At 37.8% G+C, this 26,590-nt stretch overlaps 1 protein-coding gene across 1 annotated transcript in view; it reads left to right on the top strand.

The window, feature by feature from the left end:
• KCNQ5 (potassium voltage-gated channel subfamily Q member 5) overlaps positions 1 to 26,590 on the top strand; it is a 433,357-nt gene that overhangs the window by 192,979 nt on the left and 213,788 nt on the right. The window contains exon 10 of the mRNA XM_053711999.1: positions 15,499 to 15,594. Coding sequence (XP_053567974.1) covers positions 15,499 to 15,594 — 96 coding nt within the window. The remainder of the gene's footprint in view (positions 1 to 15,498; positions 15,595 to 26,590) is intronic.

Raw genomic sequence — 26,590 nt, forward strand, 5'->3', positions numbered from 1 at the left:
TTAACAATATTACTGGTTAAATATCTCATTCAGATTTTATAAATATAACGTCTAATAAATTTATACTCAGGTCTGGTTAGGTATACTAAACTTCAAGCTGTCTAGAGGTATGATAAGTTTAATTTCTTCTATCAATACCCTGATATCTCACATGATATCTTTACTCTTTATGTTGACAAAGTAAAGATATGAATATCATGAATTGTTCATGTTGGTATCACTATATTTAGTAACAGATTTTGTTATAATAAGTATATTCCTTGCTTCAAAGTAGTAGTACATAGAGTTTAGATCACACCTTGTTTCATTTACAAGACTTGTCAGTCTAAAGATAGAGAATTTTCTTAACTAAACTGGAATTTACTTTATGCAATATATTATCCTCTTTCTTTTTGTATATTGTGCATAAGTTGCCAGTTTAGATAGCTAATGACATACAGAGTCTGTAAGGATCTACTATTTAGTCCTCACCTAAAGGTGCTTGGTGTGAGCTTACAGATTTAGAGTCTTGTATTGGGCTTATTATAAGAGTAAGAAATAATTTTGTTTTATTACCTTATACCAGTAATTTGAAAAATGTGTCTTATTTTAGCCCTTTGTCGGCTTAACCAAATATGTATTAGACGCACATTACTGTTAAGGTTAAGTAGTGGAATAACTTGTTTATTTTTACTGTAACCAGTGTATCCTTTATATCTATTACACCTCTAGCATGGGGTACAAATGTCTGAGTGCCTTAGATCGCCGGGGTCAGTGTTTTATTACTTAAATGCGGTGCACTTTGTAAAATTTGCAGTCACCATTAACTCTATGGCATCTGCACTGCTTGAAATGCTAGTATTTTAATAGCGTAGTGTGCGTCGTATAGCAATTCACAAACTGTGTCTGTTAGATTTAGAGAAGCCTTGTTGTGGCATCTATTACTTGTAAATTGGAATTCTACAATTTGGAGAACCGCTATTAACAGTTAACTAACCCCAGGCTTCTACCCCCAAGCGTATCACCAACTACTAGTATATTTCTAACCGTCCAGGTCAATCAGCTATTGGGTGTTAGTTTCTCTAAAAGAGTCTAGAGAGATGCCTTCTTTGGGTATTTATTGCTTATCGATTAGACTTCTGCAGTTTGGAGACCGCTGTTTAGGAGTTGCTTAACTGCAGACTATTTACCCCAGAGCGTGTCACCGATTATTAATGTACTTCTGACCGTCACGGTCAATAAGCTGTAGGTCCTATGTCGACCACTACAAGTATATATGTTACATATAGATTTTTTAGATTGCCAAAACTTTGTATTAAGTAATTTTTAGCCTAGTTCTTATGCCATTTAAAAACGAGTGATTGGGGTGTGTATTGGACTATACCCCCCCTGACATGTTTCGCCGATGCTGTTTCGGCTTTCTCAAAGGTGACGCGCGCCGGCGTCTGGGGCTTTTTAAATGTCTTGAAAGAAAATGATTGGTCCATATCAGCCAATCAATTTGCTCTGAACTGGAGGTGTGTGTGTGTCTAACATTGTCGTCACACTTCACCTTTGTTGTGCTACACGATCATCCTGGGATTTGTAAGCAATAAAAAGCCTTGGATGATGCTGAAGCAACAGCTTGTTTCCATTCGTTATACTTAGATGATCAATTCATGATCAACTTGATTACTTTTGTAAAAAAGTACGGAAGTGGAGATAAATAATACATTACAGAAATATAAAAATATATATATGTATATATCTTTTTTACGTATTTCGCCTAACCAATAGTTTTGATTCCTAGGGTATTTTATTGTAACTCACTATTTTTTGAGTATTATTGTGCCTATAGGTATAATGTTTTTGGCCTATAGGTGTTATGGATAGAATGCACTTTGACTAATATTTTATCAAAGAATTACCAAAATTCAAAGTTATATGTCAAATTATTAACATCCTGTAATAAAATATATTGATGTTTTTAGGAAAATACAATAAGATAATTAATACTCAAATTTTCTATAAACTTTACTGCAGAGTAAAATGAACCTGATTAAGGTGCCCTGGGTTGTTGGTATTTGGGCATGGGTGTACTATAACAGCCCAAGTTGAATCTTATTAACTTAGTGAGTGTGATATTTTTAAGTGTTTGCAAAAATGAATAAAAATAAAGGAAAGAAGGGCTATATGTGAATGCCTAGATTATTAACTTTTAAATTTTTTAAACATTGTGGAATGGGAAGGAAATTGGGAATTGGTGCAGGTGGGGAGGACGTGACACATGGTTGGGTACACTACATTTGATTTATTATTATATCTGATACTTCAACAGTGATTATTGTCCTGTGAATAATAATTCCTAAAGAAATAATTGTTTAAAAAAAGGGAGAATCACTATAAGGATGTGAAGTGTGCAGGGCTGACCAAATAATCCCTAATGTAAAAAATAATAATAAATAATAATAAAGTGTGGAGTAATCGGTGAAAAACATGTATAGTGAGACGTGTGAGCAAAACATAGAAAAGATTTGTGAAAAAGTGTGTAAGTGAAAACAAGTGAATCAATTGGTTGGTGATTATTATATAGTTCCAAATTTCTTGAGCATATTACTTTAAAGGGATATGTTTGTTGGCAAATGGGTTAATGTTGGCCCAATGCCAGAAACTGTGTCTCAACTTAAAGTGAGGTAAAAACATTATCATTGGATTGCTAATGATAATGAGATACTGGATGTGTATTGAATTCAATACATTTAATTGTTTTATTTAAACTGGACAGGTAACCTGTCCTGTTGTCTTTGTTCTCTCCTAGGCTACTTAGACTATTTCTGTTGTATCTATATTTCGGGTCTATATGTCCCTAGAGGAACATGGAGTAGTTGTTTTGTTCGTTCATACCTTTGGGGTATACTGAGTCCATTAAGTATATCCACCTGGTTTCTGCCTTTAGAAGGGCATTTTCCAGGTCACCCCCTCTTAGACCCAATGATATTTTTTGGATTCCATGGCATTTAAGTTCAGAGGTTTTGGATTGGTGATATCTGAGGAAGTGAGATGCGACAGACGTGATCTTTCTATCTTTAGACAAGTCAGATGGGGCATTTCTGATGTTTCTCAGGTGTTCCATCAGTCTAGTGTGTAACGTTCTTGTTGTCATCCCTATGTAGATTCGGGGACATTTGCACTGAAGGGCATAAATTACGCCCGAGGTGTTACAGCTTATGTATGTCTTGATTTTATGATGATGTCCGAATCTGTCTGTTATGGTTTTCTTTTTTACCATATTACTGCAAGATGAGCAATTTCCACAAGCAAATGATCCCTGTTCCACTGGTCGTGTATTTCTGGACTTATATACGTAGTGGCTGGGACTAAGTATTTCTTTCAAGTTTTTATTTCTTCGATAGCTTAATTGGACTCGGTCTCCTATTAGATCTTTAAGTACAGGGTCAGCTTGAAGAATATGCCAATTTTTCTGGATTATATTCGTGATTAAATGGGTATCTTGATTGTGTGTTAGCACTAATCTGGTTTTTGTATCACTTTTCTTGGCTTTAGTCTTCAAAAGATCTGATCTTGGAGTTTTAAGTGCTCTTGTTTTCGCCTTTCGGATGGATCTTTTGCTGTATCCTCGCTGTATGAGACGCTTCTCCAATTCCGTAGCTCTTGTTTTGAAAGTTTTATCTTGCGAACAGTTTCTCCTTAACCTTAGGAATTCCCCTATTGGTAAGGATTTGGCAGTGTTAGGAGCGTGGGCACTGGTGGCAAAAAGGACATTATTAGTGGCTGTCTCTTTTCTAAATAGGTCCGTGCTTAATGAACCATCTGCTTCCTTTTGGATTAGCAGATCCAGGAATGAGATGTCAGTTAAACTCTTGTGATGTGTCAGCCTGATGTTTAAATTATTTTGATTTAATTTTGCAAGAAAGGTTTCAAGGTCTTGTTCAGTTCCTTCCCATAGAAACAAAATGTCGTCTATGTACCTGATCCATAGTGGGATCTTCATGCAATATTCATCATTTGTGTCCGTAAATACCTCAGTCTGCTCCCACCACCCTAAAAACAAATTAGCGTAGGTGGGGGCACACGCAGTGCCCATCGCCGTTCCCTGCGTTTGCAGGTAAAATTTGTTGTTAAAGAGAAAATAATTTTTTGTTAATACAAATTTTAGTAGGTCAAGTATGAATAGGTTGTGATCAGGGCTTTCGTCTGAAGACATTTGCAGAAAATGTTTCACAGCCTTTAGTCCTAGATTATGTTCGATGCTGGTATACAGGGATTCCACGTCACTGGTGACCAACCATGTGTTCTTAGTGATGTTGATATCTTTGATTATTTGTAGAACCTCCATTGTATCTTTCACATAAGATGGTAATTGAGTTAGGAAGGGTCTTAAGCGTAAGTCTACATACTGACTGGCTTTTTCAGTCAGATTTTCATTCCCAGACACAATCGGTCTGCCCGGTGGTTCTTTGCTGTTCTTGTGAACCTTAGGAATTAGGTAGAATGTTGCCGTTTTTGGGTGGGTGACCTGTAGAAACTTCTTTTCTTTATTGCTTAGTAATCCTTTCTTACTGGCTGTATCTATCAATTTGTTATATTGGCTGTGAAATTCTGTAGATGGATTTCCCCATAATTCTCTATAGCATGTCTTATTTTTTAATTGTGTATTTGCTTCTTTCAAATACATGTCTTTTGGCCATAGTACAATATTGCCGCCCTTATCCGCATTGCGGATGATCACATCGTTCCATGATTCCAATTCAGTTAGGGCTTTCTTTTCCTGTTTTGATAGGTTCGATGGTTTGAAATTAGTTTTCAGATTATTAATGCTTTGACATACAATTTGATTAAAGACATCAATATTGGAGCTAGTGTTAGTCGAGGGGACGAACTTAGATTTAACTTTCAGTGTTTTCCTCCAATTAGATTGTTCATTCGGTTCTTGTTCTACTAATAGATCTTCTAAATTCTGAAGTGATTGCAATTCATCTTCAGACCAGGTGGTTGGTACACCATTGATATCCTTATTGTCAAAATGCTTTTTCAGAAGTAGTTTCCTCAGAAATAATTGCACATCTTTAATTGCTTCGAATTTATCCAGGGGGGTGGTAGGGCAAAAGGATAAACCTTTAGAGAGAACCTTGATATGATGTTCATTCAAAGTTTGATTTGATAAGTTGATAATTCTCAATTTTTCATCCTCATCATTGAGAATGGGCTTGGATTGCGTTTGTATTGTTTCGCCGTCTGGGATTTGTCCTTTGAGTTCTTTTTGTTTCTGGTTACCCTTTTGTTTTTTCCACCCACCTCTCCTGGTGGTTCTGAATCTGTGCTGTTTTCTTCCTCTAAAAAGACTTCCTCTTTCTGTTTTCAATGGAAACCTGGTTAGTTGAGGTTGAGGGTATGCTTGGTGTTTCCAAATCATCTGTGTCATCCACATCAGTGTCTGAGACATCTGTCTCTACTAGATGAATTCTTCTCTGTGACCTGGTGTTAGAGTTATTAAATCTATTTCTCCATTTGTATACTTTATTGTCTTGAAAATCCTGTATGTCTCTTTGTAATTTGCCCTTCTTGGTCATCTTGATTTCGCTTTCATACTTGTCCAATTCTTTCTGATATTTCTTGTACATATTCTCAAATTCTTGCATATTTTCGCACTGCTTTAGTTGTTCATTTTGGATTTTAATCTGTTCTTCTAATCTCTCATATTCAGAGGAATCATGTTTTATAAGTATTTTCATGAGTTTCTTAGAGCATTCACTTAATGCCTCTTCCCATTCAATACTTAAGTTCTTCTCTTTAAATTCAAAGGCTGGGAAAAGTTGTATTCTAAGGCCTCTGGGTATTAAATTCCTCTCAATATACTGTTCACAGAATTGCTTGTCCCACCAGAGTTTATCTTGCTTGTATAGATTTTTGTGCAATTCTCTTAACAGAGTATCCAGATTATTAGTTGTAGAGTCAATTTTTGTGGATCCAGGATTGTTGAACACTTCATTCATATCTGCCAATCTTTTTTGCTCCCTGGTCTGCCTGTCGTTTTCGAATTTACTTGTCATGTCTGAAATTGAATATGTGTGCTTAGACTGTGCCTGAATCCTACACTTGAATGTAGGAATAAGTAGCAATACTGAGAGGAAAAGAAATGGCACTAGCACTACACTACTGTAAATGCAGGGTTGCTCAATTAAGTTGGATTAATATCTGTATTATGTACGTATATATTTTTGTTTATACGTGTATATATATATCTACACACACATTCTTATCTGTGTGTATATCAGTCTGTGCGTGTAGCTTTGAATGAGCTGGGGTGCTTGTGCACAGAAACAACTTTCAAATTAAGTCAGGAGCCCAATAAAGGGATCAAGACTGGAAAAAGTGCACTTGGGTAGCACTCCCGTCCCTGATTGTAATAATTGCTAATGAACTCACATTTAGGACCAAAAAGTTTCTATTCAAAAAAATTTGACTTAAAACATAACTTTTATTAAACAATACTTATAAAATTAAAAAATGGTACATGTGTGTGTGTGTGCTTTAAAAACACATAGGAACTAGGTTATAAAGGTTGGCTACTGTTCAATTGGACAATCTAGTTATACAGGCATATAGGGCACCTCAGAGGGGTCCCACTTGTATTATCAATGGTCGTTTGTGTTGGTATCTTATGCTGGGGGTGAATTGGGATGTTTCCCGGTACGTTCTTGTTCTAGGTGCTATATATGGCACTTTCTGAGTTAACAATATTACTGGTTAAATATCTCATTCAGATTTTATAAATATAACGTCTAATAAATTTATACTCAGGTCTGGTTAGGTATACTAAACTTCAAGCTGTCTAGAGGTATGATAAGTTTAATTTCTTCTATCAATACCCTGATATCTCACATGATATCTTTACTCTTTATGTTGACAAAGTAAAGATATGAATATCATGAATTGTTCATGTTGGTATCACTATATTTAGTAACAGATTTTGTTATAATAAGTATATTCCTTGCTTCAAAGTAGTAGTACATAGAGTTTAGATCACACCTTGTTTCATTTACAAGACTTGTCAGTCTAAAGATAGAGAATTTTCTTAACTAAACTGGAATTTACTTTATGCAATATATTATCCTCTTTCTTTTTGTATATTGTGCATAAGTTGCCAGTTTAGATAGCTAATGACATACAGAGTCTGTAAGGATCTACTATTTAGTCCTCACCTAAAGGTGCTTGGTGTGAGCTTACAGATTTAGAGTCTTGTATTGGGCTTATTATAAGAGTAAGAAATAATTTTGTTTTATTACCTTATACCAGTAATTTGAAAAATGTGTCTTATTTTAGCCCTTTGTCGGCTTAACCAAATATGTATTAGACGCACATTACTGTTAAGGTTAAGTAGTGGAATAACTTGTTTATTTTTACTGTAACCAGTGTATCCTTTATATCTATTACACCTCTAGCATGGGGTACAAATGTCTGAGTGCCTTAGATCGCCGGGGTCAGTGTTTTATTACTTAAATGCGGTGCACTTTGTAAAATTTGCAGTCACCATTAACTCTATGGCATCTGCACTGCTTGAAATGCTAGTATTTTAATAGCGTAGTGTGCGTCGTATAGCAATTCACAAACTGTGTCTGTTAGATTTAGAGAAGCCTTGTTGTGGCATCTATTACTTGTAAATTGGAATTCTACAATTTGGAGAACCGCTATTAACAGTTAACTAACCCCAGGCTTCTACCCCCAAGCGTATCACCAACTACTAGTATATTTCTAACCGTCCAGGTCAATCAGCTATTGGGTGTTAGTTTCTCTAAAAGAGTCTAGAGAGATGCCTTCTTTGGGTATTTATTGCTTATCGATTAGACTTCTGCAGTTTGGAGACCGCTGTTTAGGAGTTGCTTAACTGCAGACTATTTACCCCAGAGCGTGTCACCGATTATTAATGTACTTCTGACCGTCACGGTCAATAAGCTGTAGGTCCTATGTCGACCACTACAAGTATATATGTTACATATAGATTTTTTAGATTGCCAAAACTTTGTATTAAGTAATTTTTAGCCTAGTTCTTATGCCATTTAAAAACGAGTGATTGGGGTGTGTATTGGACTATACCCCCCCTGAATATTATGTACAGCCACTAACTTCATTCCTGTTTTAGCAAGTCTTGGGTAATATATGATGAACTGCTACTCATCTTCATGTAAATCGCAACTGGTTTCTTACCAAAAAGTAACTAAGTGTGCTATTAATTTAAACTAATTTCAATAAAAAAGCAGAGGACTGATCTCTTGTTTTCTAAGGCATTAATAAGAGTTATCCATCCAGTTTATCCATAGTTGCCAACATTTAAAAAAAATGTTCCAGGGACACTTTGCAGCAGATGAAGTAAGGAGGATACTGGAGTATTGATGCCCTACGGATCAACTGCTCCACCCACTCAGTTCTGCAATCAAAACACACCCATTCAATAGCTTATTATACAGATTGCAGCACCAAACTCTAATACCTACCTCATAATATTGAAAGTACCAGTCTCTGGAACACATGCTGGCCATATGGTTATTGTTACATTAAAGCATCAAAATTAGGCAAATACAATGTGAACCCATTCAATAATAATAACAATATTCCAGTAGAAGTTATTATATGGCTAGATTGTGAGTTTTGCGGTAAGAGCTGCTTGGTGCTAACTTGCAAGTTATTTCCACCGCTCACCTCCCTATAGCGCTGCTATTACAGGTTTTCATAAACCCGGCATTAGCAGGCAATAAGTGAGCGTTGAGCAACATTGAGCTCCATACCGCACTCCAATACCAGCGCTGCTTTGAGCTGGTTTTACGTGCTAGTGCATGATTTCCCCATAGATATCAATGGGGAGAGATGGCTGAAAAAAGCCTAATACCTGCAATAAAGGAGCGTAAAGCTCTGTAACGCAGCCCCATTCATTCCTATGGGGAAAGAAAAGTTATGTTTACACCTAACACCCTAACATAAACCCCAAGTCTAAACACCCCTAATCTGCCGCCCCCAACATCGCCGACATCTACATTACACTTATTAACCCCTAATCTTCCGTCCCCAATGTCGCCGCCACCTACATTACAGTTATTAACCCCTAATCTTCCGCACCCCACGTCGCCGCTCTCCATTGCCCTGAAAAGGGCATTTGGATGGGCATTGCCCTTAAAAGGGCAGTTAGCTCTTTTTCAGCCCAAACCCTAATCTAAAAATAAAACCCACCCAATAAACCCTTAAAAAAAACTAACACTCATCCAAACAGGCCGAAGTCTTCATCGAAGCCGGCAGAAGTCTTCATCCAGACGTCATCTTCTATCTTCATCCATTCTGCGCGGAGCGGCTCCATCTTCAAGACATCCGGCGCGGAGCATCCTCTTTTTTCCATGGCGACTGAAGAATAAAGGTTCCTTTAAGGGAAGTCATCCAAGATGGCATCCCTTGAATTCCGATTGGCTGATCGGCTATCAGCCAATCGGAATTAAAGGTGAAAAAATCCTATTGGCTGATGCAATCAGCCAATCAGCTAATAGGATTGAGCTCACATTCTATTGGTTGATTGGAACAGCATCTTTAGAAGAAGCTTCCTTCTGGGATGACAGCCATGCAGACCAAATGGTCTGAGCACTGACAGGCTGACCCCCCACCCCTTCAACCTCTGCAGCAATGCTGCCAGCACTCATATGTCTATTTCCCAAAGACAACCTCTGGATATGATGCTGAGCATGTGCTCAGTGCTTAAAGACACATAGAACTGAAGTGACACAAAACTATCTTATATCCAACTGTTCTAATAGAGAACAGCAATGCTTCCTAAGTTATCATAGACTCCTAATGACACTGTTAGGGCAGAGGTGCAGGGGAGGAGCTAGGCTGCAGTGTGTCCAATTACTATAAACAGGAGGAGAGACACAGCACTGGACTGGGTGAGCTGTTGGTGGCAAATTGATTAGTCTGATAACAATTTTCATATTTTTGCACTGTATGTAGGAAGTGGTGTATGTTTAAAATTCATGCTAAAATCAATAAGCTGCAGACGATGCAGGGTGCTAAAACATGATGATTACTGACTAAATAATGCAAAGATGCAAACAATAAATTATCTACAGAAGTAGCCAATTAATTCGCCCTCTTTTACAACAAATCAGCACAACTCCTTTACTAGTGTGGAGGAACGGTTTGTAAGTGTTTTTTCTTTTGATTTGTGGCAGTTGCTAATCGCTAATTTAGAGAAGATGCAGCAAGGAGTCCCTGCCTAGACCTATTCTGATTGATCAAGCAAAGTACTTGCTGCCTGCACTGGCAGCTTGTCCCCATTAACTTGTGTCATGCATGCCCCAGGTCAGCCATTAAAATCTCCTAGAGGGGACAGGTCAGCCATTAAAATCTCCTAGAGGGGACATGTCCAGGGACATACAAAAAAATCCAGGGACTGTCCCTGGAAATCAGGGACTGTTGGGGACTGAGTTTATCCCATGTCAATAAATATGATGTGATACTGATTATAGATGTAACCTTGAAGCTAAAGTTCAGTTTTATATTTCTGTATCTTACGATGTTTCACTTGGTAGAAGATTTAATCAACCAGTCTGCCTTGGTTTTACCTCATATAAAAGCATTTCCAGCATGTTGTGTTTTCCCTCCATTACAGGGAGTGCAGAATTATTAGGCAAATTAGTATTTTGACCACATCATCCTCTTTATGCATGTTGTCTTACTCCAAGCTGTATAGGCTCGAAAGCCTACTACCAATTAAGCATATTAGGTGATGTGCATCTCTGTAATGAGAAGGGGTGTGGTCTAATGACATCAACACCCTATATCAGGTGTGCATAATTATTAGGCAACTTCCTTTCCTTTGGCAAAATGGGTCAAAAGAAGGACTTGACAGGCTCAGAAAAGTCAAAAATAGTGAGATATCTTGCAGAGGGATGCAACACTCTTAAAATTGCAAAGCTTCTGAAGCGTGATCATCGAACAATCAAGCAATCATTCAAAATAATCAACAGGGTCACAAGAAGCGTGTGGAAAAACCAAGGCGCAAAATAACTGCCCATGAACTGAGAAAAGTCAAGCGTGCAGCTGCCATGATGCCACTTGCCACCAGTTTGGCCATATTTCAGAGCTGCAACATCACTGGAGTGCCCAAAAGCACAAGGTGTGCAATACTCAGAGACATGGCCAAGGTAAGAAAGGCTGAAAGACGACCACCACTGAACAAGACACACAAGCTGAAACGTCAAGACTGGGCCAAGAAATATCTCAAGACTGATTTTTCTAAGGTTTTATGGACTGATGAAATGAGAGTGAGTCTTGATGGGCCAGATGGATGGGCCCATGGCTGGATTGGTAAAGGGCAGAGAGCTCCAGTCCGACTCAGACGCCAGCAAGGTGGAGGTGGAGTACTGGTTTGGGCTGGTATCATCAAAGATGAGCTTGTGGGGCCTTTTCGGGTTGAGGATGGAGTCAAGCTCAACTCCCAGTCCTACTGCCAGTTTCTGGAAGACACCTTCTTCAAGCAGTGGTACAGGAAGAAGTCTGCATCCTTCAAGAAAAACATGATTTTCATGCAGGACAATGCTCCATCACACGCGTCCAAGTACTCCACAGCGTGGCTGGCAAGAAAGGGTATAAAAGAAGAAAATCTAATGACATGGCCTCCTTGTTCACCTGATCTGAACCCCATTGAGAACCTGTGGTCCATCATCAAATGTGAGATTTACAAGGAGGGAAAACAGTACACCTCTCTGAACAGTGTCTGGGAGGCTGTGGTTGCTGCTGCACGCAATGTTGATGGTGAACAGATCAAAACACTGACAGAATCCATGGATGGCAGGCTTTTGAGTGTCCTTGCAAAGAAAGGTGGCTATATTGGTCACTGATTTGTTTTTGTTTTGTTTTTGAATGTCAGAAATGTATATTTGTGAATGTTGAGATGTTATATTGGTTTCACTGGTAAAAATAAATAATTGAAATGGGTATATATTTGTTTTTTGTTAAGTTGCCTAATAATTATGCACAGTAATAGTCACCTGCACACACAGATATCCCCCTAAAATAGCTATAACTAAAAACAAACTAAAAACTACTTCCAAAAATATTCAGCTTTGATATTAATGAGTTTTTTGGGTTCATTGAGAACATGGTTGTTGTTCAATAATAAAATTAATCCTCAAAAATACAACTTGCCTAATAATTCTGCACTCCCTGTATTTCTATGCTCTTCCACATATTCTGCATCTTCATTACACATTTTATCTGATAGGTATGGGTTAAGGTAATTCTGAGAAAAATGCCTCTATATATCCTGTCTCTAGGATATTTCTATCTTATTAAAGTGCATTTAAAATGAAATATTAGTTGGTTAGATTATATTTATATACTAGCACACTGATTGTGATCTTATATTAACACATTGGGGTATATATACCAACTAACAGATGCTGCTCAATCTGACCGAACCTTCCGACTCGCCGGAAAAACAGGAGTTAAGAAGCAGCAGTCTTAAAACCGCTGCTCCTTAACTCGTCCACCACCAGATATGATCGGGATGATTGACACCCTCTGCTAGCGGACTATTGGGCGCAAATGTGCAGGGGTCGGCATTGCACAAGCATTTCTTGTGAAATGCTTGTGCAATGTTAAATACTGACAGTGTATGCTGTTGGAATTTAGCTATGCAGGGCGGACATGATTCGCTATAGCGAATCATGTCTGCCCGGGGTTTGATAAATCTACCCCTTTGTGTGTAGCCTCTAAGTATGTGTGATATGTTTTTATGATTTTCTCATAAAATGTGTATCCCACATACAATTCTCAAAAGTAACAAAGGGAGTGTTTAGAAAAAAAATGTGTTCATGGTATAGATGCAAATTAGCAATAGATGATTGAAACAGGATTATATTATATATGTCATAATAAAAGCACATAGTATGTTAGACAGGAATAGAAAAGATTGGGTGTTGGGTATAAAATTGCTGTGTAGTGATTGAGAGTTACAGTAAAAATTACCCTCACTAAATTAACCTTAAAGTGCCATAAAACATGTTCAGATCTGTGCATACCCTAAAAGAGCTAATTAAGTAAAAATTGTTTACATAAACAAATTGATTACAAATTGCCGGCAAGTATTTTAAAATAATTGTAAAAAATAAGCAAAATGACTTACATAGCTATGCTGTCTGCTGTAGACTGATGCATTGTATTTCACAGTAGCTTATTTGCTTCTAGGCATGCTCCAGCAGATAATCACTGTGTACTTCTGCATTCTACCAAAGCAATTGTAGATATAGATACAGTTATAGAAGGAAATGTGTGGGGGGAGTTAGAGCTTTACAATTTGGAAACTTAAAATAAAGGGTTAATGGTGAGGCTCTACAGTATAAATTTGCAGGTAAAGTACTTAAAGTACATAATATTATATTTTGTCTCTATCCCAACTTGTTTTAAGTAACACAGACTCACCCAACTAAAATAATCCTTTTTCAAAAGGAAGCATGTTAGGTACTATAGTGATCTTTACACTGAGGAGTCTTTCTGGGGACCATTATGAGGGTAGGAGCTAAGCTGCCTTAATTTCCCAATGGCCATGATATATGTTAAAGCAATTCCTTTAATGTGTATATTGTTCACAATACATTCAAAATCTATTCAGCTCATGAATATTATGCAATCAAGTATCTTGTGCATATACCGTAACTGTGAATCTTAAAAACAAATGATTTAGGCCTTTTTGGTGATAGATTAGTTAAAATTGTGAGGAAAATATAATGTTCCTGGACACCAGAATTTACAAAGAGGCACTAAGCTAGAATTTGACCTATATACAAAAGAAACCAATAGGAATACACTCCTACAATATAATAGCTTTCACCCACACAATCTGGTAGAGTCACTCCCCAAAAGTCAATTGATGAGGATACAAAGGATAGTCACTGAACCACAACATTTGGTCAAAAGATCCCAGGAAATGCAAAAGAAATTTCTTGATAGAGGTATAGAGGATACCAACAAGTAGTTCTAGATAAATGTAGCAAGAATCTGGGAGAATCAAACCCTAAGATAAATTATAAGAACAGAATGGTCTTTTCTTCGCAATAAAGTTTCCATGGCAATCAAATAGCTAAAATAGCAAACAAACATTGGCCTATTCTTCAAAAATGCAACAGTCAGGTTACGGAGTTCCAAGAAAAATCCATTATTGCATATAAGAGGGTCAAAAATCTAAGGGACCATTTTGTGAGGTCTGACATAGGCCCAACTAGGAAGAAACAACAGAGATTTTTGGGCAAAAGAAATCTTGGCTGCTATCCCTGTTTGGGATGTATGAGCTGTAGCTCAATAATTAAAGGAAAGGAGTTTATTCATCCCAGAAGTGGCCAAAAATTAACTATCAGAAATGTCTTTACATGCGATACAACATTTACTGTTTATTTAATAAAGTGTCCATGAGTCAGCACCGCTCCAATATTAGATGTGGGGATAGGGAAGCCCCTGTTTCTCATAATTTTTTGGAAAAGGGACACAGCATAAGCCAATTGAGATGGCAAATAATTGACCATGTGGGTCCCGAGAGGAAGGGAGGTGATCGTGAGAAATTACTCAAACAGAAAGAAATGCATTGGATTAATAGGTTATGGTCAATGGTCCCCAATGGCATGAATAGGGACTTTGACTGGTCGGTATTCTGGTAACAGATCTTATGCCTATATATTCTCTCTTGAAAGTTTAAATGAGTGTGAGAATTGTGTTATAGGTCAATAAGGTAGTAATGTTCCTTTGAAATGTTTTTCTAGATAATAATGAAAAATTTAGTGAATGTTTAAAAAAATGTTTTTGATTTTAATATTGTATAGGAGGTGTGATAACTGTTAAAATCCACAAGGTGGCCCTAGATGTATCCTAATGAATGGCGCCAAACCAAGTGGTTTAAAAAGAGGTCTTTCAGTGTACTATGTATATAGCATGATTAACTGATCACGAAACCTTGCTAGTCTTTTGTCAAATAAAGACATTTTATTATATCTTGTGCTGTGGACATTACATTTGCTAGTTAAAATTGCCCAGTATGTTATATTTTATTAATTCTCCATTGTTTCTAAAGCATTATTTTGGGGGGCTATTTCTCATAATAGATGTTTGTACTTTATACTACGTATCCCTAATATTTTCACAAAATATTCATGTGAATCTTCTCTTCTTGGATATCAAACTACTGTACCATGTTTATAGGGGAAATAAAACATTTTATATTACATTACTATTCTGCTGTTTTCCTCTTGTAAATCACGTTTCACAACATATTATTTACAAGTTCAAGTTGCTTATTAGTGTCATTTAAAAGTGTCCAATTAAACAAAAAATATAAATCATTTATTTTTCTTTGTTTAATATTTCAAAACAAATTGTTACTTTGTCTTTATTCTGTACCAATGAGATCATGTTGACATCTAGGGTAGAGATGTAACTCTGTACATGATTAATTCTTTTTGGTGCAATTATAATTTATGAAACATATTGCAGGGCATACTTGGCTCAGGATTCGCTTTAAAAGTTCAAGAACAACATCGACAGAAGCATTTCGAGAAAAGAAGAAATCCTGCAGCTAGTTTAATTCAGGTAAGAATGGAAAAATTGAATATGATTATTTTGTTGTTTCCAAAGTATCTCAAATCAATGTATATTTTAATCAGTGCACCAATATATAGTAAGGTCCATTAAAGAATGCTAAGAAATCAGTTCATTGCAGCTCATGATACTTTTTGTTATTCTGACCTAAATTTGATTTATAGATGTAACTTACAAGTGTTACTGAATTCAGTAATTGTAATCTGTTCCCTACAGTACTGATAACTTCACAAAGCAGTACAGCTCTATTCAAATAAGTGAAAAAGAATCTCTGTTCAATAAAGCCTGCTGGAAATATACCTTCCTTGAATAGTCATACAATCAGTGGGAGTATATTAACCATTTACAATGGGATCTAATGTTTAGACTCTTTAAAGTGATCACAGCAAAGTTTCAAGCACTAGATTCAATTCTCTTTGTTCATTTTCAATGTTGGAAATACAAATTATTTTTTTTCTTTTTTAAACTTGTCTTAATTGAAAGATGAACAACACTAAAACAGCAAAACATTATAAATGAACATTAAAAATAAGTAAGTAATGTGCAGATCACAGCATAACATAACCTTTCCATGCTATACATTTACATTAAAGAGACAAACATGAAACATAAATCACTACGGGATACCATTGCATAATTATCATCCCTCATTTTAATAAATAACACTACTCTGATTTAAACATAACAGAAACTGAACACCACAATAATAATTTTGAGATAATACCTGACCCACATGTGGCCAACAAATACAAAAATTACTTACATAGAATGACACCCAAGGAAACTGCTGCTGCCCCAAAAATGCAAAACCATAATAATTTATAATTCCTTAAATAGGTGGTTCACACATCAATCCTCACAACCTGAGACCCATTTTGAAAAATGGGTTTAGCTGTGATATAATCACTATGGAAAATCCTCATTTGTGACTCTTGCAAAGTTGAGGTGAGAGTAGCATTTCTCACCATATCAAAACTACTCTTCACTTCTTCTATAGAAACTTTTTTTTTTGTTTGTTTTTTAAGTTTTTATTGAGGTTAATATGCAATTACAGACATTAAAAGAATGTGCACATCAGCATAGACATTTTTGGAATTACAGCTATCTTGCTTAGAAATTTGTGTGCAATCCGAACTAAGAGTTACAGATATTGAAAAAGTATGCCCATCAACATATGCATTTTTGGAACAAAAGCTTTCTCAATTACACATTCAAATGAAATATTAACAAATAGTTACATGTCTATCATCAGTAATTAGTTCAAGCATCCTACTGTTGTAGCTTTCATTTCCCATAAAACAAACAGCGTTATCGGAGGCTGTGAGTGACGCGTGACGTCACACGCTGAGAGTTGGAAACGCTGCAGGATAGTTATTAGAACATTTATGCCAGCGATTCTTGATAATGTTACAGTTCCAAGGTAAGGAAGTAATTAGAAAACACACTATGTCTGTTAACACAGGTAGAAAGGCTTGAGGGTTTTTAATTATGAAGTCTGTTATTCTTGGAGATGGAATCACTCCAAGTATGCCCAAATGAATCCTCAGCTACACGGTAGTAAATGCTGAGAGAATTTGTAAACCAAATTGGTGTTTGAATAGACAAACAAAATTAGATAGCGCAGGCAGTAGATATTTGAGGAAGGAGCTCAGGTGCTTGCAACTACACTGAAGTTAGAAACAACAATACTAAGCACTAGGAACAGGGCGTAGCTAGAATTTAAAGGGGCAGGAATAGCAATGACACATCAGTGGGAGGAACCAGGTAGATTCCCGACATCCCCCCCCCCAAAAAAAGAGACAACAAAAGTCAAGGACCAGGGCGATCCGGATGACGTCGATGGAAGAGGGAAACTTTATCAGGAGCATGGACGTTACAAGAAGGTTCCCATGAGTCATCATCAGATGTATAACCTTTCCAGCTGATGAGATACTGCAGTTGTCTATTATGGATTCTAGAGTCTTTAATAGAAGCTACTTCAAACTCATCAGTCGATGGAATGGAAGAGGTTGGTGGGAGTACGGTCTCTTGATTCCTCATATTCTTGCAGGGTTTTAGTAAAGAAACATGAAAAGTTGGATGAATTTTTAAGGAGGGTGGCAACTCCAAAGTAACAGCATTTTGACTAACAATCCGAATTATCTGGAAAGGTCCTATGAACAGTCCTCCCAACTTTTTACTGGGTATTTTGAGTTTTAAATTTTTAGTTGTTAACCAAACATGATCACCTATCATGTATGAGGGAGCGGGTCTTCTACGTAGGTTGTAGTAATGCCTTTGCTTTTCCTGTGCACTAGCTATGTTGTGCTTCAAAGTGTTGAAGATATTCCGAAGGCTTGCAGCGAAGTCGTTTGCAGTGGGACAATCAGAAGATGCCATATTTGGAAACCCAGATGTTGGATAAGACATAGGATGGAAGCCGCAATTGGCGAAGAAAGGTGATCTCTTTGTGGATGAGTTTTCTGAATTGTTGAAAGCAAATTCTGCCATGGGTAAATAGGTCAGCCAATCTTCCTGTTGATAAGAACAGGAACATCGGAGGTATTGCTCCAACCATTGATTAACCCTTTCTACCTGCCCATTGGTTTGTGGATGGAAAGATGTGGAGAAATGGTGGTCAATCTGCAGCTGTGCAGTCAGAGATCTCCAAAACCGAGAAGTGAATTGAGTCCCACGATCCGAAGTCAAGATCTTGGGGAAACCATGGAGACTAACAACGTTATCAAGGAATAGTTTTGCAGATTCAGAAGATGTTTGTAACTTATGGAATGGTACAAAGTGGGCCATTTTAGTAAAGAGATCGATTACTACCATGATTGTGTTCATGCTTGAAGATTTTGGAAGGTCTACAATGAAATCCATAGAGACGTGATGCCATGGGTGAGAAGGAATGGGCAGCGACATGAGGTATCCCATTGGAGACGACTTGGTAGTCTTTGATGTTGCACAAATATTACAACTTGACACGTGATCTTTGATAGATTTTGTCATAGATGGTCACCAGTAAGACCTTGCAATAGATTCTAAAGTTCTTCTTTCTCCAGGGTGTCCAGCGAGTGGAGATTCATGATGTAGATTTAATAAAAATGATCTTATACTCTCTGGAACATACAGTTTTTCGTTGTGAAATAGCAATCCGTCTGCACTGGTTTGTAATTCATAATGTGATAGTTCCTCGTCTGTGTCATAAGAATCCTTGATGGTTTTCAACAGGTATGATGTTAGACCGATGAATCTTTGAGCAGGAATTATAGAGGTGGTTTCTGAATGGTACTCTGGAGGTTGATCTTTCCTAGATAAGGCATCAGCCTTTCCATTCCTGGAATAGGGTATGTAGACTATGTGGAAGTTGAATCTAGTAAAGAAGAGACACCAGTGTACCTGTCTTGCGGAAAGTGTCTAGCTATTTTGAAGGAATGCGAGGTTCTTGTGATCTGTGTATATGATAATGGGGAGTTTAGTTCCCTCTAACAGGCGTCTCCAATTTTCCAAAGCTTTTTTAATTGCCAGGAGTTCCTTTTCACCGATTGGATAATTAATTTCTGAGGGGCTTAGGACCTTAGAAAAGAATGCGACAGGATGCATTGGTTCAGTGACACCTGTCTTCTGGGATAGTATTGCCCCTAAAGCAAAGTCCGAAGCGTCCACTTCGAGTATATACTGATGTTCAGAATTAGGGAAGCGGAGGATTGGTGCTGAGGTGACCTTTGATTTAAGAAGTTCAAATGCAGATGCGGCATCTGTTGTCCACTGGAATTTATTAAGTGTGCTTGTAAGTTGAGATAGTGGTTTTGCGATCTTAGAGAAATCTTTCACAAACTTCCGATAGTAATTTGTAAAACCCAAAAATCTTTAAAGTTCTTTTCTATTCTTTGGTGTAACCCAATTTTTAACAGTCTCAACTTTATCCTCCTGCATGCTGATTCCTTCAGGTGAGATGTTATAACCGAGGAAAGATATTGAATCTGTGTGGAATTGACATTTTTCAAGTTTAGCATATAATCTATGTGTTCGTAGCCTTGATAGAACTCGCCGAACATGTTTCACATGGGCTTCATATGAGCTTGAGTAAATTAGGATATCATCTAGGTAGATGACTAAGCAGACATCAAGAAGATCCGGGAAGACATCGTTGATAAAATGTTGGAAAGTTCATGGGGCATTACAAAGCCCAAATGGCATGACCAGGTACTCAAAGAGACCATACCTGGTCCTAAAGGCTGTCAACCATTCATCTCCCTCACGAATTCTTACAAGATTGTATGCGCCTCTTAGGTCTAACTTAGTGAAGATGGTTGCATCTTGAAGGCGTTCTATGAGCTCTGGGATTAGCGGGAGCGGATAACGATTCTTTATCGTGCGTTGGTTTAGTTCTCTATAATCTATGATGGGCCGCAAAGATCCATCTTTATTTTTCACAAAAAACATTCCGGCACCCGCTGAGGAAGTTGATGGTCGAATAAAGCCTTTGCGAAGATTTTCCTCCAGATAGAGCTTCAAATGTTCGAGTTCCGGTGTGGATAAAGGGTACAGTCAGCCAAAAGGAATTGAAGAACCGGGTTTGATGTTGATAGGGCAGTCGTAAATACGATGCAGTGGTAAAGATTCAGCCTCCACTTTAGTGAAAACATCACTGAACTCAGAGTAAACGTCAGGGAGTTGTGGTACATCTGGTGAAACTGAAAGAAGAGTGTTTAGGAAAACAGTGTTGATGGCAGTAAGTTGAGCTGAGATTTACCTGCAAAGTGCACCAATCTATTGCTTGTTGATGCTTCATACACCAAGAAATTCCTAAAACTAAGGGAAAAAGTGGAGAGGGTAACACATCAAATTCAATAATTTCAGAATGACCTTGTGGGGTGGTTAATAAGAGAGGTATGGTCTGATGAGTTATCGGACCACTTGCAATAGAAGAACCATCAATAACTCGAATGGCAACTGGGGTTTGCTTAATCACACAAGGAATTTTATTGAGTTTAACAGTGGCTATATTGATGAAATTTCCATATGTGCCGGTGTCAATGATGGCCTCAGATTGTAGTTTTCGATGGTCCCACTGCAAAGACATAGAAAGTTTACAGTAAGTGTTTGGAACTATAGAAGTTGGTATTGCTGATAAAGAATAGCACTTACTTTTCTTAGATTTTTGAAGGAGTGGACAGTCTGTGACAGTATGTGATGAGTTTTCACAGTACATGCAGAGCATGTTCAATCTCCTCCGTGTCCTCTCCTGTAGAGTCAGTGGGGCTCTTGCTAGGCCGACTTCCATAGGTTCGGGAACTGTTCTTGGGTTTGTTAATGAGGATGAAGGAGTGTGTGGTGGTTTTGAAGCAGATTCATTGTGACCTCTCTCAGATCTCCTCTCTCTTAATCTCCTGTCAATCTGGATGACCAATTACATTAAGGACTCCAAAGTTTTAGGTAGATCTACACTGGCCAACTCATCTTTTATGTTATCTGCCAACCCCAATCTGAACTGGTTCCGTAAGGCTATGGGATTCCATTGGGAATCACGAGCGTACTGCTTGAATTCGGTAATATAGTCTTCGACAAGACGTTTTCCTTGCCTAAGATTGCGCATGGAAGTCTCGGCTGATAGTTGAGCATCAGAATCAAGGTACAATTCATCCATTTGGGTGAAAAAGTCGTCTAATGACCATAAAATGGTTTGGTTGGTTTCAAAAGAGGCATCAGCCCACATTCTGGGTTCACCCCTGAGGAAAGAAATCACTGTGAGTACTTTCACTCTTTCTGTACAATAAGTTTTCGGTTTTAATCCGAATAAAAGCTGACAAGCTGTCTTGAATTGTCGATAATGTGTCCTATTCCCAAAAAAAAAAAAAAAAAAAAAGGAAAAAGGTTCAGGAAGTGAAACTGTAGGTTCTGGGATTGGCTCAGGTTTAGGTGTCAAAGAATCTCTTATGATTCTTCTTAGGGATTGATTCTCAATCTCAAGTTCCCTAAGTGCAATCCCCATTTGATCCACACATTGGGAAAGGGCGTAAACAAATTGGGGGAGGTCTGCTGGATCAGTCGTCATGGCTTAGTATTAATGTAAGGATTTGTTCCTGTGTATGAGTGTTCCAATATTGGAATTGAGGTAATCCAGATCTCAGTTGCAGACCTTATTTAGAGTTTGTACCACAAAGCAATTAGCTATTGATATAACTGATCAATAGCTCTAGTTGCTTAGTGGAGTTGCTACAACAGCTGACAAATTGTAACTAATATGGTATTACAATTTGTATATTATGATTTTGTGAGACCATATAGGTTTAACATGTAGTTATATATATTCAACAGAGACTTAATGTACACTTATTGAGTAGGAGGTTGAGCCCATGAAAAGGTAATCACTTTGTTTGTCATTAATCTGTGTACTCAAGATGGGAAATCCCAGCTTACATAGATACAGATAGGATCACAGAGTGACAGACAGACAGACAGACTTACATAGTATTTGGAAAAAGTCAGAAGGTTACCTCCGTTTGAGCCCAATTGGTCTTTGACAGCAGCAATATGTTATGCGTTAACAAACACTCTAGCTGTGTGCTACAATGTTACCTTCCACTCTCCAGAGCGGTGATATGTGGGCGTGATCGTTATCGGAGGCTGTGAGTGACACGTGACGTCACACACTGAGAGTTGGAAACACTGCAGGATAGTTATTGGAACATTTATGCCAGCGATTCTTAATAATGTTACAGTTCCAAGGTAAGGAAGTAATTAGAAAACACACTATGTCTGTTAACACAGGTAGAAAGGCTTGAGGGTTTTTAATTATGAAGTCCGTTATTCTTGGAGATGGAATCACTCAAAGTATGCCCAAATGAATCCTCAGCTACACGGTAGTAAATGCTGAGAGAATTTGTAATCCAAATTGGTGTTTGAATAGACAAAAATTAGATAGCGCAGGCAGTAGATATTTGAGGAAGGAGCTCAGGTACTTGCAGCTACACTGAAGATAGAAACAACAATACTAAGCACTAGGAACAGGGCGTAGCTAGAATTTAAAGGGGCAGGAATAGCAATGACACATCAGTGGGAGGAACCAGGTAGATTCCTGACATAGAATGACACCCAAGGAAACTGCTGCTGCCCCAAAAATGCTAAACCATAATAATGTATAATTCCGATTATCCTAATTCTTTGAAGGTATAATCTAGATTTTATTAAAGACACAGAGACGAGTATTTTGCATATCTTTCTTTACTACTCATATGCAGCCTTTAAAAGTAAACAATAACATATACTGAAATACAATAAGAAGCAAACATGAGAGCTGCTTATAACTAACAAGAAAAAACAGCCAATCAGAGAGGGGAGATGACTATAAACAGACCACTATACTGTCAATCCTCCTATTTCTAATTTATGCTCACAAAGAACATAATATTAATAAACATAAACAGTCCAAAGTGTCCAAAACAGCATAAAATCACAGAAGCCAACAAAATAAAGAATTGATTGAAGAATTCTTTAGAGCTGATGAGATTGATTTAAGAAATCAAAGTCGTCCAAAATCTCTTTGAAGGAGGATGGCTCTCTTGAAATGAAGGATTAAATCCAGATAAAAAGAATGGATTGCATTCAGATGGAAACTGTTAAAAACAAAAAAACTTATTAATAATATATAATTGACAAAAGGGAGGGATATAACAACATATTTGAGGTGGGAAAATACTCGTCTCTGTGTCTTTAATAAAATCTAGATTATACCTTCAAAGAATTAGCATAATCGGAATTTTATTACAAGACCAGAGACTCCTATTTTGCAAGTTTAAAGCTTAATAGGAAAAAATTAGGAGAAAAGATTAAGCGAAGCGTGTTGAATGGGTCTGAAATAAAATTGTTTGAAAATAGAATCCGAAGACCAGTCTGCCGCACTCAAAATGTGTTGAAGTGGGGCAGATTTTAGAGAGGCCTACGAGGCAGCCGAACCTCTAACAGAATGAGCTGTAAAAGAGATATCAATACCGGCTTCTTTCATAACCCATTTAACCCATCTTGCAATGGAAGTAGAAGTTATAGGAGCGTAAGGAGGAGCAAAGGAAATCAAGAGATAATTGGCAGAAGGATTTCTGAAAGACAGTGTTCTAGATTCTTAAGACTTCAGACATTCAACCACACAGACAGAAGGTTCAGAAGGGAGATAAGGATAAAAAATTGAAGTAGAAAGAGTTTTAGTCCTACGAGACAGAAAAAAGGTAACTCCTTCAGGGGAAAAACGCTTAGAATTCCAATCTAAAGCTTTAACATCGGAAACTCTTTTAAAAGAAATTAGACAGAGAAGAGTAGCAAGTTTGGAAGAAAGTTGCTTTAGGGATAAGGAAGCGTTATCGGGCCAGGATTTAAAAAGGGAAAAAATATAATCAACATCCCAGAAAAACTCATGTTTAGGCACCGGAGGACATTTTAGTCTGATAGCTTTGAGAACTCTACAAATAATAGGATGCTTGCCCACAGAAAGTTAATTAATTAAATTATGTCGTGCAGAAATAGCTGAACGATAAACATTAATAGTTCTGTAAGCAAGACCGGAATCAAAAAGGTGAGACAGGTAATTAACAATATCAGTTACATCTGAAGAAAAGGGATCCAAATTTCTCCGCAAGCACCAGCAAGACCATTTAGACCATGCTGCAAAGTAGCATTTGCGAGTCCCTGGGGCCCAGGAATCTTGGATAAGAGATTTAGCTCCCTCCGAAAGGCCTCGGAGAGACCAGGGTCCCCTGAGATCGTCCATGCCACTAGGAGAAGAGAACCTTGGAGAACTAGGTTGTGAAAACTGCCATCCGGGTTCGTGAGAAGATGAGGCAGGGGAGGAAATAGAATCGGGAGATTGATGGACATCTCGAGGAGAGAAGGGTACCACGATTGTGTCGGCCAAAAGGGTGTCACAATCGTTAAAAGAAGATCCCTGCGAACAGTTGAAATTGTCCTTGGAATCATTGAGAAAGGAGGGAAAGCATAAGCTCTCTGAAGGGGCCAGGGATGAAGAAAAGCATCTATGGCCGTTGCCTCCGGATCCGGACGCCAACTGAAATACGGACAAATCTGAAAATTGGTCCTGGATGTGAAAAGATCCAAACAAAAGGGACCCCTGAGAGATTGGAGAGAAAGGAAAGTGTTCCTCTCCAATTTCCAGTCGCTGAAATCCATCAAATGACGAGATCCCCAATCCGCAGCCAAATTTGATTGACCTGGAATATATTCTGCTTTGATAGAAATTTTCCTGTCCAAACAAAGGTGAATAAATTATTTGGTAATATTGGATAAATCTCTGGATTTGGTACCTCCCAAACGGTTGAGATATCGTACCATTAAGATATTGTCCATACGCAGGAGAATGGAAACTGGAGAAGAAAATTTGGCAAAACTTTTGACTGCAAACGAGCCAGCCAATAATTCTAAACAATTGATATGAAATCGTTTCTCTTCCAGAGTCCATTTGCCACCTGTGATGGAGGGACCGCAACGAGCTCCCCAGCCTGAAAGACTGGCGTCGGATTCGATAATGAAATCTAGAGTCTTGCCAAAAATGGCTCTTCCATTCCAGGCTTCTAAATGAGAAAGCCACCAGAAATGTTCGTCCTTGGCTTCTGAAGAAAGGGGAATCAAATGAGAGTAGGAAAAACCTTTTCTCAAATGAAGAATTTTTTATCTCTGGAGTTCGCAATAGTGTAATGGAGTGGGGAATATAGCCTGAATAGAGGATGAAAGTAACCCTACTATCATGGCTATAGTCCTGATAGGGACTGAATCCTTGGATAAAGTATTCAAAATTTCTTTCTTGATATTCTTCACTTTGTCTGAAGGAAGACTCAAGGTAGATAAGACTGTGTTTATTTGAAATCCTAGAAAAATCAAAGATCTGGTAGGGAGAAGAGGAGAAGAATTGACTTCTGTCTGTTCATGATAAAACCTAAATATTCCAACAAGGATATTGTTGAATACAGGTGATTCTGAAAAGCTAGGAAATCTTGATCCATAATAAGGATGTCGTCCAAATAAATTATTAGACGAACACCACGAAGTCTCAGCCAAGCTACCACGGGTTTCAATAGCTTGGTGAAAATCCAAGGAGCTGAGGATAGACCAAAAGGAATGCAGGTACAATTCCAAAATTGGTCTTTCCAACCGAAGGTCAAATATTTTCAATGTTCTTGGGCAACCGGGATGGTCAAATACGCATCTGTGAGATCTAGAAGAACTAACCAGTCGTTTTCTCTCAGACATTATCTTAAAAGATGAATGCCCTCAATCTTGAAATGATGGTAGTAAACAAAAGCGTTCAAGGATTTTAGATTTATTACTGGTCTGAATTGATTGTTTTTCTTTTTGACCAGAAAAAGGTTGCTTAAATAAGCACTGTGAGGAGATAGAGCAGGTAGAATTGCCCGTTTGGAAAAGAGAGTTGAGATTTCGTTTTGAACCAGAAGTTCGTTGTTTTTTGAAAATTGGATAGGGTGAGGACGTTTTATTTGAATAGGTTGACAAACAAATTCTATTAGAATGCCTGAGACCGCTTGAAGAATCCAAGGGTCTGAGGTAATTGACACCCAATTTTGGGCAAACAAAGCGATTCTGCCACCAATTCTGTCTGGGGAAAAAAGTGCATGAGGAGCGAATAATGAACATACCTGGAGCTTGTCTTGGTCTTGTCCTGCCCTTGAAACTTCTTTGGTTCCATGGGCGCCCCCTTGTAGGGAAAAAGGAGGAAGCTGAGGGTTCTTGATAGTTCCTCTGGTAATGAGATTGGAATTGTGGAGGATACTGGGATTGGTGTGCTTGGAAGTAGGGAGACCTGGATATAAACGGTTGACGGCCGGGAAAGCGGCCTCTGCCTCTCCCGGCCCTGTCAGAGAAATTTTGAGATGGATAAAAGATTTTCTTCACTGAGGATTTCACTTTATTTAGGTTGGAAAAGGTGTTGACGTACTGATTCAACTCCTTTAAATATGAGTCTCCAAAGAGGAGGCCATTG

Source organism: Bombina bombina, chromosome 4 (assembly GCF_027579735.1).
Source record: "Bombina bombina isolate aBomBom1 chromosome 4, aBomBom1.pri, whole genome shotgun sequence".
NCBI lineage: Eukaryota > Metazoa > Chordata > Amphibia > Anura > Bombinatoridae > Bombina > Bombina bombina.